This window comes from Ipomoea triloba, chromosome 2 (genome assembly GCF_003576645.1).
Source record: "Ipomoea triloba cultivar NCNSP0323 chromosome 2, ASM357664v1".
NCBI classification, from domain to species: domain Eukaryota; kingdom Viridiplantae; phylum Streptophyta; class Magnoliopsida; order Solanales; family Convolvulaceae; genus Ipomoea; species Ipomoea triloba.
The window spans coordinates 25,722,947-25,741,082 of record NC_044917.1 but is presented as its reverse complement, the minus strand read 5'-3'; the positions used below and the strand labels follow the sequence as shown (position 1 = coordinate 25,741,082).

Genomic DNA, 18,136 nt, shown 5'->3' with positions numbered 1-18,136 from the left:
TCTTAATCGGTGACAACGTATGTTGGCTCGTGACCCATAGCACGTTTGAAATTATCAAGCAACCATACATAGGAGTCAATATCTTCCTTCGCAATCAACCCCGCCGCAAACATCACAGATTTTTTGTGATTATCCATGCAAGTAAATGGCACGAACACAAGATTATACCTACACACAACCCATCACTGTACAGTTAAAAACCCACTTAATACGAGCCAAGGAGGTCTTGCAAATAACAAGTGCACACAGTTTATACAATAAATGCATACGCCAACAGCTGTTTAACAGGCACATAATTCAGATTCATAACAAACAACAAGTGCACACACGAGCTGCTGTTTAACACGAACAGAATTCAAATCCAAAAAAAAAAGGATACCAAAACTGCACCAAACCCTAGACACGGATCAAACAAAGCAGAAAACACCAAAATCACAAGAATACAAACACAAGTAAAAGGGTGACCCAAAAAAAAATCCATCACAACAGAGATGCACATACCGGTTAGTTTGATAAGTCGCATTGAAGGACACAACATCACCAAAGCACGCAAAATTCTGCCGAACATCCCGATCAGCCCAAAACACACGCGATAGCTGATCATACTCATCCACATCATATAGTCAAAAGAAAATTCAGACAACAACTCCTTCTTATGAAGGAACTTTTCAACAATTAACTGTGCATCACCCCCACTAATATATGCCATTAAATCTCGCTTAAAATTCTGAAAATCTACACTGGTGGGCCCAACATCAGCATACTCCCCCACCATCTGCTTGTAAAGCTTGAACAATTTGATTGGACCAATATTAGCTCTCGCACAATTGGCAACAAAGCTTTGATGACCCAAATTCAACTTATGATTAACCTTCATAAATGGCTTAGCCACCTCCGAGCACAAACAATGTGTGTGCCTTAACTCCAAAGAAAACATAGAATAACCCCCATCACCCATAAGCTTAAAAATGATCTTGGCATTACAACCAACCCTATTAGAACCCCGACGTCTCTTTGGCGATATGGAAGAGCCATCAATCCCATCCTCAACCGAACAAACCTCCTTAGCAGTCTGCTTGAAACCTTGGCGAGAACACACCAAATATTTCCTCAAGATCTTACCTTCCCTATCCTTGGATTTCGTGTTACGACGAACATCGAACCCAACAGTAGAAACATACCGGATATAAAAGTCAACACCATAAGCCAACTTGCTAAACCTTTGACCCACAAATGGCTTGCTAGCTTTGTCACAAATCGGCATCCAATATTTTGTTCGTCTCGGAGAGACATGCATAACAAACTCATTGGACCCAAAACTGCCACTTGACAACCCTTCAACATCACAACCTGATGCTGCTACACGGGAAACCAGAGAAAAAAACACAAGCACAAGTATAAGCATATAAGTATAACAACATATGGAAGCCACCCCCAACCCTGTGCACACAGCATTGAAAAAATGTGCACCCCCAGCGCACCACAAAAAAAACCCATCCGCCCAAAAGTTGGTAACTACTACTGTATACATACAAGGTACATGACAAACACATGAAAAACACACCAGAGTAAAGAGATAAAAACACACTATTGAACAACAAAACCTGCAAACCCATATGTAAAAGCGGAAAATACACAATGACAACACATAATCTACGGCACCTGTGCATACGGCAAGAACATGATCATGCACACGCCTAAACCCACAGATGCACAGAGTCGCGAATTACAGAAAAAAATAACCGCCAAAACACGGAAAAAAAAACCCGACAACATACCACCATCGACAAACTCCATGGCTGGAAAACTGAAGCAATGCGAAAGAACAACTGTGGTACGTCCCCAACCACGAAACTGAATGGCAGTAAAACTGAATGGCAACAAAGTTGAAATATCCAATCATACCAAAATTCAAACACCTAAATTAAAGCATAATATATGTATTATAATCCCACTCTAAAAATAACACACACTTACAATTATAATAAACCCTTACTAATTAAAATTGAGCACATAAGAAAAAAAAAGGAATAATCTAAACCATCAAATACTACAAGATGGAAGGCCCACAATGCGTCTTATTTCTCATCTAACTATGATGTCTCACATGATTACAATTCTATATATATAGGGATGCACTCTCATGCGAACTGCCGCCCAAGTAAGAAATGAGAACGCTTCACAGCCGTCCACGTGTCCAGATCAACGAATCTGATGCAATTTTTAAAAAATGACGCGGTGACATTTTCGTAAATAACTGAACTTTGGTGCACCTAGTTTCACTTACATGTGCATCAATTTTCGCACCTATTTTCACTTACAAGTGCAAGTAATTTACCTTAATAATATTCATGCACCTATTTTCGTAAATACTTTCACTTACAAATGCAAGTAATTTACCTTGTTAATATTCATGCACTTGGTTGCAACCTATGTGCACCTAGTTATAGCATTAGGTGCACCTAGTTATAACATTAGGTGCACTTAGTATTGATGCTCATTGTACAATTTACTTGCACTTGTAATATATTTTACTTCCACGTGTGCACCTATTTTCACTTGCAGGTGCAAGTAATTTACCTTGTTAACATTTATGCGCCTGGGTGCACCTAGTTATAACATGATGTGCACCTAGTTATAACAACGTTAGGTGCAACTACATTCCGGACACGTGGCGCGCTGTGATTCGTCCGCTTTTCTCTCCTGGGCGGTCAATACGCATTTGAATGCGATCATACACACACACACACACACACACTAGTTTTTCTTATGCGCGATGCGCAAAAAATAGGTGCCCAATATTAGTATTTTATATTAAAATTTTAAATTTATTTAAATTTTAATAAAGTAAATAATAATAATAATAATAATAAATGTAAAATATTTTTATAAAATGGATATTTATATTTTAAAAAATAACTAACATATAACTCTAATATTTAATGTGTATATATTATTATTATTATTATTGAAGAAGATAAGAAAATATATGGTGAATGCATGTGCATAGTAACAATAGTGGAAAAGATAACGGAAGTTATAACGGTAGGGGTATATTTGTCCAAAATATTATGTAGTACAACTTGTATAGCATAATGTACAAAAAAATTTAACGGAAAAAAGGACATAAATGAGGGGTATAACCTTCATTCACATTTATTATGTTTTTAGATATATAGTTATATGTGTGTCTTTATTGTGTGTATTTATTTATTTATTTATTTATTTATATGTATATATAGATGTCAGGCCGGTAGGTCTAAAGGTCGAGTTTGACATATATAAGTTTGACTTATTTAGTTTAATAGACTTTTGAAATTGACTCGAATGTGACATTTTTATTAAACAAGTTCACCCTAATTAGGCCTTAAATAGATTTGGACATAGGCTCTTACAAGGGACCTGGTGTATTCGTACTTCTAATTAATTATAAGTTCAAACTTCAACGGGAATAGAGAGGAGAAACATAGCATGTAGCAAGAGCGAGGCGAGGTTTGGAACGGAGGCATTCGACAATTGCGAATATTTAAATGACACAAAAAATATTTCATTTTGAAAAAATGGATAATTTTCTTGTGTAGATAGAGATGACATGCGCCTACGTGGCTTCGCACCGAGGAAACCTCTTCCCCGATTCAAGGAACATTTGAAACGCGCGCAAAGCCGCGCGTGTTTCACCTTCCCCGTCCCCATCAACAATCCCGTACTGTGTCTGAGTCTCCATTATAAAATGAGCTCCACCACATGGATCCCATTCCTTCCCAAAACCAAAACTATACCAACAAGAAACGGAGCTGTAGACCCGCAAGCAAAAGCAACGGACTTTAAAACCCTAAAAATTTTTAATCTCCACTCGCAAGACATTCTTTTCTTTTCTTCTCTCGCAAAACAACGAGAGAGAACTCTGCATTTAATCGAATTGATCTGATTAGTTTTAAAAAAAAATTATATAAAAATAATAAAAAGAACGGAAGAACATTGAAAATGTCGGCTGTAGTCTGCGGCAAGAGATCATACTTTGATGAAATTCCGGCACCTAACTCAGGCTCATCGTCGCCGCCGAGTGCAAAGAAGCTTCGTTGCTCGTCCTCCACCTCTCCGGTCCGGTTCCCGGTTTCGCCGCCTCCGCCGTCGCCTTCGCCGAGCCTCATTGATCAGCTGAGAGCCCAGTTTCCTGATTTCGACACTGAGGTAACAAAGTTTCTGTCTTTAGTCAGCTTATGTGGCTTCTGAATTTTGTTCTTTTATGTTAGTGTTTAGGGTTTCTCAAAAATCATGTTTTTAATCTGGCTTGATTGATCTGGAACCTGGATGCTTATTATTCGTTAACATTTTTTATAACCTTTTTGAATTATTTTGAAGATATGAAGTATAAAAAGTTCTCATTAGTATCAATTATTCTGATATAATTGGCAAAATTTATTTGGTGACAGCAAATTTTCAATTTAGATTTGGAAGTGGATTGATTTTACGGTTGTCTAGGGTCTTAACCTCTACACAATTGTTTTTTTGCTGTGTGTCATTCTATATAAGATAGTGGGATTAAATCTGATGTTGCTGTGAATTTGGGGAATGATGTAAAAGGCAATTTACTCAAAACAGCTATGATAAAATTGTTCCAAGTATGTGTTATTAATCATTTTCAGTTCATTTTATGTAGCTTTGATTCATAAGCAGTGTAAGGGTAGATGTTTTGAATCCATTTTAGTTCATGTTGTCTCCTTTTGATTCATGAAAACTGAAAAGTTTGTACCCTTTTGTGTCTCAAAGGGTATTCCTTGAGTGACGAGGGAAACCCGCAACCACTAGCCGAGGGTGTGCACAGGAGCTGCACAGGGGTTTAACCCCGCCTTGGACTGTAGACGGCAAAGGACCACAAAACCCCATAGCTCACCTACTCAAACCAAGAAGGCCAATAGCCAACTCTTGTTGGGAGTCGAACTTGGCTGGGGTTGCCCCCAAGTATTCCTTTATCTTGTGCAATGGCAAATAAAAACATATTGGTAGAAGTTTAATTCTTCACTGATACCCACTTCATTCGTTTGATTGCTGCTTCTTTTGTTTGTTTTTATTATGATGTATAGCAAACTTTAGCCTATACTATCCTTCCTGATTGTTTACTTGTTTAGCACTTTAATAATCAGTTAAAATTAGAATGCTCTCACCCTTCTTGTGGCCAAATTTTAATTTTATTTAGTATATCTATTTTACTTTCAGCTTCTTGAGAAGGCTTTAGAAGAATGTGGCTACAACTTGGATGCTGCTAACAAATGCTTGAATGAGATGCGGCTTGGACTTGCACAGGGGAAGTCCTGTGGTAATGTTGAAGTAAATGCAAATATGCAGAGTGGTAAGTTTTACATAGCATGGGTGGTGTCTTTGCATTCATTAATTTTCTTGTTATGCAATGGTTATTGCAGTATTACTTCTTAAGTAGTATATTTTAATTGTTAACATTTTGAATTTAATAATTTTCCTACTGATTGCAATTCTAACGCTAGTGCAAGAATATTACTCAATACTCCTGAGGAATAACTGCTGCTTATTGTAACTGGAAGAGAAGGGGTGGAGATTAATTTACTTGCCTGGGACCAATAATTACTTTCTTCTTTTGATTCTGTGTATTTAGATATATAATGACCTCTAAATCAAGTTTCTCCCGTCACCAAATGATGTAAGAAACCATTAAGTAGAAAGATCTATTAAATAATTAAGATTTAGAAGTTAGAACAAAGCAAGAAAGAAACGGCTGTTGTTTTCAAACTAGAAAAGGCTGAACATTACGGGGTTGTTCCATGAGAATATCCATGCTATGTTTAAGCCTTGTTCATGTTATGCCTACAAAAGTATTAAAATGGACTTATGGAAAATTAGATGCTTATGTCTGGTTTTTGTGGGAGGTGGAAGAGGGCCATTCACTCATGCTATGATTGGCTGGTTTAAATAGGACTAGAATCTTGCAGAGCATTGCAGTTTTTATATTGTTTTGATGCAGTGTCCATCTTCATTTTGATTTTTGAATTGCCCTGATAAGCACTTAAAAAATTGGCAGGTGCATGGCCAACTAATGGAGTGGTAATGCCTACTGAAGATCATACCGTCCAAGGTAACATTCCAATTGACGGTGTTCATTGGGTTGATATGTTTGTGAGGGAGATGATGAGCGCTACTAGCATTGATGATGCTAGAGCTCGTGCTTCTAGATTATTGGTTGCTTTGGAGAAAACCATTTGTGTGCAAGCTGGTGCAGAAGCAGCTCAAAACATTCAGAAGGTTAGTATATATAAATATAGCAGTTTGCTGTCGTATGATCTCATCTCACTTAGTCAATCAATGTCTAAAACAATATTTATAATTCGGTCTTGAATTTGCAACCCAGTTTCATGAAACACTTGAGACATTTTCATTCTTGTAACACTTAATATGAATATCTGAAGATACAAAAGCAGTACACCCCTTCAGTTGCATGCATATTGCCTTCGGGAATTCATGCTTTTCTTGGAATGATCCTTCCTTATTTTGAGGTGTTATCAGGAAAATATGATGCTGAAGGAGCAAGCCGAAGGGCTTCTCAGAGAAAATGGCATTCTGAAACGTGCTGTGGCCATCCAACATGAGCGCCAGAAGGAGCTTGACGATAAAAACCAAGAGGTGCAGCAATTGAAGCAGCTGGTTACTCAATATCAGGAGCAACTGAGAACTCTACAGGTGAAAACTATATCTTTTAGGGCATCAATAATCCTTGTTTTTCCATCAAAAGTGATTGCATATTCAATTCACACATCTCTTATCGACCTACCTGATTTGCAGGTGAACAATTATGCGTTGAAACTGCATTTGCAGCAGGCTCAGCAGTCCAACTCGATGCCTGGACATTTCCATCCAGATATCTTCTAATAAACATAGAAAATTTAAACTAGTCATATATGCTTGCTGGCTTCTTTTAGATCTCATGTAGGGTGTTTGAAAGCATCTTGTAAATGATGATCACCAAATAGGGAACATGAACAGGATTTGATTTGATTGGTACTTGTATGCTTTAGGGAGCTTTGATGGATATTGTGGAAAACAGGAAAAGAGAGGTTTACTTCTGATGTTTTCACTAAGATCTGTGAAACTTTATTCTTCTTTTTATTTTTATTTTTTTTAAAGAAATTTATCGGGTGAGGTGTGAGAGCTCGGGTGGCAAAGGACTTTGGTTCTTTTTGACAAAGATAATTAAAACTAAAAGCTAGTAGTTACATATTTATTTTAAAACGTTACAATAATGCATGTACTAGTTTGTAGCTTAAATAAGCTATAAGCTATACAAAACATAGCTGAAGCATATTGAGGGTGAGGTGAGGAATTAAAATAAAACATTTCAATAATGTATGCACTAGTTTTTCTTTAACTTTTATAATAATAATAATAATAATAATAATAATAATAATAATAATAATAATAATAATAATGATAATGATGATGATGTTGTGAATTTCAAATATATCTTCATGTGAATTTTGTGTAATTGTAAGCTCAAAACATTGCTCAAAAGCTTTGAGAGAGAAAAATCACTTATAAGTCTATTTATACATTTACTAGTTTTACACGCGCATGCGAATGGGTTAATGCCCAATATTTATATTTAAATAATATTTAAAAGTATATCAATACAAGATTATATAGGAGAAGTTTATACATAGATAACTGAATGTCAAATTTTTTTTATATAAATATGTAATTAACTCAAAGTATATGAATCCAAGATAATATAGGAAATTCATTATAATTGTCACTAAAATAAATGTTTTCACTTTGTAAAATCGAAATTATAAATATTTGGTCTAAAAATGATAGTATAAATAAATACTACATTTAATTTGAATTTTTCTAAGTATTCTTAATTCTCTTTTGAGTAACATTGTCATTATCTTCATCTTTACTATTTGGTTTTTTTTTTTTTTTTGGTAGTGTGTTATTTGCAATTGAGTTATTGTTGGTAGCATAGATGACAACGTCATGCAATGAGATTGTGATACAGGAGCTATGGACTTTCCTTTAGATGTTCTACTCGAGGTTCATTTGGTTCAACCATTATTGTTGAATGAATTATTGTGGATAAAGAAATCCCTAGTTTAAGGAAAAAGATTAAATAAATTAGTAAAAATTTGAAAATTTTAAATATGATGTATTCCAAAGATATTAAAAGGTAGTTTCTCACTTCAATTTGCTGGGTAATGGGTTATTTGAGTACTTTCATTGCCAACAAATCCTCCAAGTAGTTAATATGATTGGTTTCAAACTACTCTTTTTTATTTTTTTCATGGTATTAATAAAATACTTGGTAAATAAATATATAACATTATTTTGTATTATAACTTTGATATTTAATTACAAGATAGTGTAAAAAGAACATAATGGCCAATTTAATGAATATCAATTGATGAATTTGAATGTACAGAATCTTTGCATTAGAGAAAATAAAGACAATATAACTAATGAAATTATTTTTCTTATGTAATTTATTGATAATGAATATTTTTTTAAATAAAGGCATTGTAGACACATAATTCTAAATTAAAGAAATCCACATGTATCATTTTTTGTTGTAACTACTAATTTAATTCAATAAGAGTAAAATAGAGTGATTCCGCTTCAATTTGTTGGGTTATTTGACTACTCTCTTTGTCAACCAATCCCCAAGTAGTTAATATAATTAGCTTCAAATTAATTTAAATTTTTTTTTTCATGGTATTAATAAAATACTTGGTAAATAAATATTTTTTTTTGAAAACTGGTAAATAAATATATAATATTATTTTGTATTATAACTTTGATATTTAATGATATTGTAAAAATAAGATAACGGACAATGTAATGAATATCAATTGATAAATTTGAATGTAAAGAATCTTTGCATTAGAGAAAATAAAGACAATATAACTAATGAAATTATTTCTCTTATTTAATTTAATTTTTTGATAATGAATAATTTTTTTCAAATAAAGGTATTGTAGACACATAATTCTAAATTAAAGAAATACATATGTATCATTTTTTTGTATCTACTAATTTATTTAATTTAATAAGAGTAAAATAGAGTGAGGAACTTAATTATGACAAATTTGATTGAGATGAGGTTCGAACCTAAGACCTTTCTTATAGAAATTAATTGGTAAGTTAAAAGTTAACGAAATATTAACGGAGAAGAGAATACTTAACGGATAATCATATAATTAAGGATAAATTAGGAAATCTCAATGAAAAATATAAATCTAAACAATCTGAACCATACATTTGATTAAATAATTTGACCGCCATTTTTTCTACTCATTTTAGGCCTAACCCTCTTTGGCTCTTATTAGTATAGTAGATAGATATCGGATAATAGTTATATCTAGCCCACTAAATAAAAGGTAGTGGGACACTAAAATAAGGCGCAATGAGATAATGACAATAAAATAATATTTATAACACTCTCCGTTAGCCATTATTGATTTATACTCATGCCTCATTAAAAACTTGTCTAAAAAGAAAAATAGTACAAGACGTATGTAAAATCATGTGTTGCATCGGCTGCCTCATTAAAAACCTTAATTATGATAAAAAAAAAATTTTCGGTGGGAAAACTTAGCTAAGGGAAAATATAGTACAACCATAAACAAATCATAAATCTTCTGGGCATAATCTTTAGGATTTTTGAGGTTTGTCCATTTAAATATTTATTTATAACTTTCCCGTTTTGACATTACTATATCATACTTATGGATCGCTAAAAATCTTACTAGAAATACTTAGTGAGAAAAAACCTAGTGAAAAAAAGAATATATGATATATGTATGGTTGCAGTAGGCGTTAGGCGCTAATCGGAGTAGACTAGCGCCTAGGTAGTCTAGGCGACGACCTATAAAAAAAAACAAAAAATAGTGCATGTGTGTTTGTGTTTGTGTGTGTGTGTGTGTGTGTGTGTGTGTATATATATATATTACTTCTCTTATTTATATAAATAAATAAATTACATATATATAAATATAATAAAAAATTAACAAGGCCGACTCGGCCGAGTTAACTCGGCCGAATTCGGCCGCTAACTCAGCCTAGTTGGCCAAGTTAGGCACTAGGCGGCCGCCTAGCGACTAGGCCTCCGATTTTGGCAACAGTGGATATATGTATGTTCATATGTTGCACTAGTGCCTCATTAAAAAAAAAAACCTTTAATTAAGAAAATAATATAAAAACTTAATCCAAGAAAAAAGAATACAATTGTTGGTATTCAAAACCCAATCTTCGAGATTGATTTAAGTAAATGACACTCCTCCTGAAGATAACAATCTTCAAATCCACACGTAAAAATATCTTTCTAAAAATAAGTGTACAAAAGACTTGTGAACAAATATTCTAAATTGTCACTAGAGTGTATATCTTGTATAATAATTTGGTGACTCTTTTGAAACTCATGTGGGTTGAATTTTGACAAAACACACACACACACACACACATTGTCAAATATTCATAAATATACACATTTATCATCTATGTAACAAACCTTTATTGTCCTCATGTGGGACGATGGGGCTAAAAGCATAGCAAAATCAATTTGGGACTTGACATCATGGGATCAAACAAAATAGTAGTACCCAAGTAGCCTATAAAAAACTATATACAGGTATCAACATAAATGTCAACATCTTTGTATCTCAAAGATATCGGAAGATATGTTAAGCACTATTCGTATATCACATTGTAAAAGGATGATAAGTGTTTATTTGTCTTATTTTTCTTCCTTTCACTAGTTATTTTGCTTTTAGATAATTCTAAATTTCATGAGAATTAGTGCATATTTGTTTTATTTTACAAGGAGTATGAGTTGGAGAGCATTGGAAGCAAAGACGAAGATTTTTATGCATTTGGATGCAATTTGGAGTCAATGAGAGCCAAGAAGAAACTATGGAGATGGGTGCAACACTTATAAGGGAGCCTAAGAGTTGTATTTTCAATGGCATTGGTCATTTGGGCAAACTAAAACAAAAGAGAAGCAAGAGGTCAAGGTGTTGAAATTTTTGCACATCGACATCTTAGTGATTAGACGATATCTCAGCCTATAAATGTCCAAATTAAGTGACCTTTGAACCATTAGAAAGAGTACTTCAAGGGCTAAATCTTTGCCAGAGATATAAATTTCGTAATTCTGAACGAAAAATGGTGAAAAACAGCCTAGAAGTCAAAGCAGCTGCACAGAGTTCAGAAATGCAATTTTTGGAGAGGAGGCATCCGGCCGGATGCTAGGCCGGAGGTTTTAGGCAGAATTACAATGCAAAGAGGTAGTTCCAGGGTCTGGTATCCGGCCTAGCATCCGGCCGGATGTCACCTGCTCTGCTCACTATTTAAGCTCGTTTCGAGCATTTTGAACTCGGTTTTGATCCATGGTTGAACCCTAGACACTCCCATTCACTTCCTTTCATATTTTTAGGTTAGATTAGACTTAGATCTATGTTCTTTTAACACCTTTGGAGCTTGTAATCTTGGAGTTGAAGCTTGGATTTCAAGATTCCACCACCCATTTCAATAGAGAAGCTTTCTTTCCTTTATCTCTTTTCTTTTGCAAGATTTATGTTTATTACTTGTGTTTTTGTGTTCTTTATGCTATTTAATAATGAGTAGTTAGTTTATGGGCTTGAGTTAGGGTTGTATTATCTATTTTGATGCTTAGCTTGTGATTATTGTGAAAAAGGGGAAGAACCCCAACCTAGGGTTCATGTGTTTGAGTTGGGTCGTTAATCTTTCTTGCAATAGTTGATGTGTAGCAATTGTTGTTTGTGTTTGAAAAGTCTCTCATCTCAATGGGAATTGGATGGAAGACTTGAGCCTTCCCAATCTCGAACCCAATTTCCCTTCTATGGAAATAGGGGTAGATTGGGGCTTAAATAGCTTTTGTTTTTCAAGAACTTGGGTTGATACACCATGGGAATGGGGCAACCTTTGTTCTAATCCTTGTGGAAACTTGGATTTAATAGTGCTAGCCTCTAGAACCTAGGTAAAATGTTCTTCCCCCAAACTTAAGTGTTAAAGCATCTAGATGGTAATGCCCCTAACTTGAGTCCTATTTCTTTATTTTGTATTTATCTATTGTTTATATGTGTTTGTTCTACCTCGTTATCGTTTGCTTAGCTTCTTATTGATTTCCTTGTGCTAGTGCTTAGTTTTGTGATTGCATATTGCGTGTCATAACTCTCAATCCTCAGCGGAACGACATTTCACACCCGTACACTCACCATCACTCATTTTTGCTACACCTAAAAAATTGGCGCCGTTACCGGGGATTGGAAATTTGGTGGTTCTATGTGATTGCTTGTTTTGCTAGCATTAGAGTTTTGGGAATCTTAGGAGACTAAGCTTTTTCTTTGTTTTTGTTTATTTTTTGTTGATAATGTGCTTACAAGTCTACATCATTTGATTTGATTGAAAGAGACTTTCCAAGATGGATCAAGGAGGATATTACTATTCTCAATCTTATGAAGAGTATGGAGACTACATGTCTGAAAAAGGATACTATAATGCCCCATTCATTAGTCCTGGTACAATTCAAGCCCCACCTCCAAATAATTACTATGATGCTCAATTTCAAGACCCTTATCCACCACAACCCTACCAAGACTCAATTTGTTATTCCCAACCTCCATACCATAGTTCTTATCCTCAACAATACCAAGATCCCCAATATGCTTCATATGATCAATGCTCCCAATATTCACATGACTACAATCCACCTCAACATCCTTTCCCACTACAAGATTACTCTCAAAATCCATACCCCTCACCGATTCATTACACACCATACCCTCAAGACACTCAACCTCCATATGATCACTACAACCATTCACCAAGTGTGTGGAACTATGGGATAGATGAGGAGACTTTGGCATTGGCTAGGCGTTAGGGAGTCACTATTGTACCCAATGATGACATTGAGGATGATCGATATCCCATGAGACCAAGTGAGGAAGAATATGCCAATAATCAATGGGAACCTCAAGAGCCACTCTATCAAGAAACTCAACAAAAATGCCAACCATTTGATCAAGATCCCGAGATGAAGTTTATGATGGCTAACATGCTTATGCAAATGAATGAGCTATAAGTTCAACTACACAACTTGATGGTTCAAAGACAAGGTTTGGAAACTCAAGAACCCATTCAAGAATCGTCTTCTAATGGGGATGTTCTACAAGAGTTGTTCTTACCAAATGAAGGTCATGTGGTTGAAGAAAATAAAAAGAAAGGTGAAGGCATTGATGGTGAAGATGAAGATGATGAGGTTTATGATGAGTACATTGAGATGGAGACACCAAGTTGGAGAGAAAGTGTAGAGTTTCAAGTGAATGGTGATAAGGAGCAACTCAATGATGGTGGTAATGAGCAACTCCAAAATGTCCCATTGGAAGAGGAAGTGTTAAAGGATAATGAGATTGATAGAATGCATGAAGTGAATGAGGAAACTCCTTCAATGGATGAAAACTTCTTTGGTGAGAATTTCACAAGAGTTTGGGAACCGGGAGGAGTTGAAGGCATTAAGAGTTTTGGCCCACATTGGCCTATGTTTGAATCAAGGGTATTCCCACTTCTTATTGATGCATGAGAAAGACCTAAGACTCTCCTTACTTACAAATAAAAAGGAAAGTCAAGAAGAGAAAAGAGGTGGAGACCAAGGAAATTATCAAGCTCTTGAGTACTATCTAGATCCAAAGTTTAGAAAGAAATCCTTGGTTGATTTATGGGTGAAAAATGGATTTGATGAAGGGATGAGTTTGAAGTTTGATATGGGTGAGCATAGTTTCTTAAACTTCGAAGTGGTGAAGATGAGATTAAGAGAATTTATTGAAGGAACCACTTGAAGTGCTTTTTGAAAGAAAATGTTGGAAAAAAAGAGATGAAAATTGAAGAAGATAACATATTCTTTGAAGTGGATCATTGCAATTTATTTGAGGAGAATATGCTACTTTTGAGCTTAAAGGAGTTCCTTAATGCTCTGCATTTAAGGACATTTATTGAAGAGAAAGTGGATGGAGAAAAGAAACTCATGTTCGTCCAAGCATGCAAGAATTGTTCTTTGAGAGGTTGAGTCGAGCTAGCGGCATTAAACTTAGCGCTTCATGGGAGGCACCCTATGTTATCCTTCATTTTATTGCAGTTTATTTTCTTCGTTATTTTTCTTTATACTTTTATTTTTGATATATCATGCTTTCACTTGTGCTTTCTTGTATATATTCTTTTAACTCTAGGAATAACACTAAGGAGTATGCTCAATTCCAAGAAGGCTTCATGATGACTCTTTGACAAAAGAAAGTTCATTAGGGGAGTCTCATCTACCTTCTCTACTTGCTTTAATTGTGTATAGTGCTTTACTTGGTGTAGATAGTAGAGATTTTGCTCCCTGTGCTTATTGTGCTACCCTTTCTCCCATGTGCTTTATTTTCTTTCACATCGAGGACAATGTAATATCTAAGTGTGGGGGGAAGAGAAAAAAATTGGGAAATTTTTGAAAATTTTTGAACTTTTAAAATCTTTGCTTGGATGACTCATTGTGCATAATGTTGGGTAAATTGCCTTTCCTTGCTTGAAATTGTGATCGCTCCCTCTTTATTGGATTGTGGTTTGTTTTGGTGGAATTTGTTGCAACTCAACTTGTGATTGATGAGCCAAGGGGGTACATGATTGATCTATTCTATTGCCAATAGCATTGTTAACCACTTAATGATTGAATTCAATTCTTGATCTAGTGCGTTGTGCATTGCTAGTGAAGTCTTATGTGAGATTCTGGTGATGGTTGTTTTGCTAGAACTTGCCTCATTACTCTCCAAGTGAAGTCTAAGATTTGCATATTTTGAAATGATTTAGGCCATTTTTGTTTAGCCCAAACCTTTAAACCTACCTTTTACACATACATTTACCCCTAGTTATCCCCATTGAGCCTTGTTTTTGTTCAATAAGTGCTAAACACTTAAACCCTTCATTGTGTTTGTTTTTCTTGTGTTAACCCTTAACCTTAGCCAAAAATATTTTCCTCCACCATTGAGAGAATAGAGCACTTGTTCTTTTGCTTAGAAGAGATCTTATTTGGAGCTTGTTTTGTTAGCAATCCTCTTGATAATTTTGTCTAAGTGTGGGGGTATCGAGAATAAGTTTGTTGGTTGATTTGAAAAGACAAGAAAATGAAAAAGATGATGTTGAGAAAAATTGAGAAAAATGTGTTGGAAAAGATGATGGAAAGAGAAAAATGAAAAGAAAAGAAGGACAAATAAAAGTTTGGAGTTTATTTTGTAAGTTGTGCTCTACCCCACCACTTTAGAGGTTGTTTTGTCCTTAAGTCTTGTTTGCTCCTTAGTTCATTCAAGTTATATCTCTTCTAACCTCAATAGTGAACAAGTGTGAAGTTCTCTCATTTGTTTTATTCCTATACCCCTTCTTTCTTAGCTATCCACTCTTAGTCCCGTTACAAGCCAAATAAAAGTCCTACTTGATCTTAGCACGCAATCTTGGAGTTGAACTAGTGGGAGTATCAAGGGCAAGCCTATGGGATCTCATTAAAAGCCAAGTTTTGCATAATCTCAACTTAGCATTTGTGCACACTAGATTCTCACACACTTTAATGGTTTTGGTGCTTGGTTATTGGCTTGGGAATGGAACTTGTGTGCCAAACTAAGGTGATTCTTGAAACAAGTTGTGTTGTAGCAAGTTGGATTGTGGTTTGATAGGTTGTGCAAAGTGGGAGTATGATCAATTTCATTGCAAGGATGGTGATTTATTTCTTGTCTTTGCTTGAGGACAAACAAAGGTTTAAGTGTGTGAGAGTTGATAAGTGTTTATTTGTCTATATTTTTCCTCCTTTCACTAGTTATTTTGCTTTTAGACCATTGTAAATTTCATGAGAATTAGTGCATATCTGTGTTATTTTACAAGGAGTATGAGTTGGAGAGCATTGGAAGCAAAGACAAGGATTTTCATGCATTTCGAACACGATTTAGAGTCAATGAGAGCCAATAAGAAATTATGGAGATGGGTGAAACACTTACAAGGGAGCCTAAGAGTTGTATTTTCAATGGCATTGGTCATTTGGGAAAACTAAAACAAAAGAGAAGCAAAAGGTCAAGGTGTTGAAATTTCTGCACGTCGACATCTTAGTGATTAGACGATATCTCAGCCAATAAATGTCCAAATTATGTGATCTTTGAACCTTTGGAAAGAAGACTTCAAGGGCTACAACCTTTCCAGAGATACAAATTTCATAATTCTGAACGGAAAATGGTGAAAAACAGCCTAGAAGTCAAAGCAGCTGCACAGAGTTCAGAAATGCAATTTTTGGATAGGAGGCATCCGGCCTAGCATCCGGCCGGATGCTAGGCCGTAGGTTTTAGGCGGAATTACAATGCAAAGAGGCAGTTCCAGGGGTTTGGTATCCGGCCTAGCATCCGGCCAGATGTCACCTGCTCTGCTCACTATTTAAGATCGTTTCGAGCATTTTGAACTCGGTTTTGACCCATGGTTGAACCCTAGACACTCTAATTCACTTCCTTTCATATTTTTAGGTTAGATTAGGCTTAGATATATGTTCTTATAACACCTTTAGAGCTTGTAATCTTGGATTTGAAGCTTGGATTTCAAGATTCCACCACCCATTTCAGTAGAGAAGCTTTCTTTCCTTTATATCTTTTCTTTTGCAAGATTTATGTTTATTACTTGTGTTTTTGTGTTCTTTATGCTATTTAATCATGAGTATTTAGTTTATGGGCTTTAGTTAGGTTTGTATTATCTATTTTTATTCTTAGCTTATGATTATTGTGAAAAAGGGGAAGAACCCCAACCTAGGGTTCATGTGTTTGAGTTGGGTCTTTAATCTTTCTTGCAATAGTTGATGTGTAGCAATTGTTGTTTGTGTTTGGAAAGTCTCTCATCTCAATGGGAATTGAATGGAAGACTTGAGCCTTCCCAATCTCGAAGCCAATTTCCCTTCTATGGAAATAGGGGTAGATTGGGGCTTAAATAGCTTTTGTTTTTCAAGAACTTGGGTTGATACACCATGGGAATTGGGCAACCTTGTTCTAATCCTTGTGGAAACTTGGATATAATAGTGGTAGCCTCTAGAACCTAGGTAAAATGTTCTTCCCCCAAACTTAAGTGTTAAAACATCTAGATGATAATGCCCCTAACTTGAATCCTATTTCTTTATTTTGTATTTATCTATTGTTTATATGTGTTTGTTCTACCTCGTTGTCGTTTGCTTAGCTTCTTATTGATTTCCTTGTGCTAGTGCTTAGTTTTGTGATTGCATATTGCGTGTCATAACTCTCAATCCTCAGCGGAACGACATTTCACAACCGTACACTCACCATCACTCATTTTTGCTACACATCAAAGGAGTAGTAAATGCTACTAGCAATTTAATGACAAATATCAAGCCTGACCTATTGCAATTTTTTAGGCATCGACCTGGTTGGCCGAGTTCAACCCTGCTCGATTTGAGACGTGGCGCTGTGGCTTACCATGGAGGGATGTGGTTAAATGGTTAATGTCCACCTACGTATCACCAATTGGTTTTAAGTAGGATATGATGACCATATAGCCAAGGAACTCTATGGTTAAGCGTGCTTGACTTCTGGCAGTAAGCATAGTGCATCGCTGAGATCCATCAATTGGTATCAGAGCCAAGGTCACGGGTTCGAATCGATGGCGATGCGAAATCCGAGTCCAGTCCCAGGTGGGATGTGGGCGTAGGCCAGGCCAAGTCGAGTCCCAGGAGGGGTTTTTGCCTCGCTAGTCCCAGGTGGGATGTGGGCGTAGGTCAGGCCAAGTCCAGTCCCAGGAGGGGGATGATGGGTGTGTAGGCTAAGGACCGAGTCAGACATGCTGCGCAACTGGGCTTGGTGTTCAAATGTTGTGGCAGGTGCTGGGAGGGGGGATTGTTGGGCGTCGACCGGGTTGGGCGAGTTCAACCCTTGCTCGATTTGAGACATGGCGTTGTGGCTTACCAAGGAGGGATGTGGTTAAATGGTTAATGTCTACATACTTATTACCAATTGGTGGGATGGGTGACCCCCTGAGAAGTAAGCATAGTGCAGCGCTAAGATCCATTACAATTATAGATTGTCGTAATGGAAAT

General features: G+C 35.8%; 2 protein-coding genes across 2 annotated transcripts; one reads left to right on the top strand and one right to left on the bottom strand.

Annotated features, from left to right (window-relative positions):
* Positions 1-2: 2 nt before the first annotated feature.
* Positions 3-1,405, bottom strand: LOC116010980 (protein FAR1-RELATED SEQUENCE 5-like). Its single transcript, XM_031250471.1, has 4 exons — positions 502-1,405; positions 380-396; positions 270-277; positions 3-168 (listed from the first exon to the last, which is right to left on the bottom strand). The coding sequence occupies exons 1-4, from the start codon at positions 1,403-1,405 to the stop codon at positions 3-5; spliced, it is 1,095 nt and encodes a 364-aa protein (XP_031106331.1).
* Positions 1,406-3,774: 2,369 nt separating this feature from the next.
* Positions 3,775-7,106, top strand: LOC116006878. Its single transcript, XM_031247385.1, has 5 exons — positions 3,775-4,191; positions 5,218-5,350; positions 6,053-6,273; positions 6,535-6,708; positions 6,811-7,106. Exons 1-5 carry the CDS (start codon positions 3,985-3,987, stop codon positions 6,895-6,897), a joined length of 822 nt encoding a protein of 273 aa, XP_031103245.1. The 5' UTR covers positions 3,775-3,984; the 3' UTR covers positions 6,898-7,106.
* The last annotated feature ends 11,030 nt before the right edge of the window (positions 7,107-18,136 follow it).

What these genes read in the sequence shown, in the direction of transcription:
- LOC116010980 (XM_031250471.1), bottom strand. Translation starts at nt 1,405, where the DNA reads ATGCTTATACTTGTGCTTGTGTTTTTTTCTCTGGTTTCCCGTGTAGCA.
- LOC116006878 (XM_031247385.1), top strand. Translation starts at nt 3,985, where the DNA reads ATGTCGGCTGTAGTCTGCGGCAAGAGATCATACTTTGATGAAATTCCG. An exon ending in TTCCTGATTTCGACACTGAG is followed by an intron (nt 4,192 to 5,217) that starts GTAACAAAGTTT and finishes TTTTACTTTCAG; the next exon opens with CTTCTTGAGAAGGCTTTAGA. An exon ending in CAGCTCAAAACATTCAGAAG is followed by an intron (nt 6,274 to 6,534) that starts GTTAGTATATAT and finishes AGGTGTTATCAG; the next exon opens with GAAAATATGATGCTGAAGGA.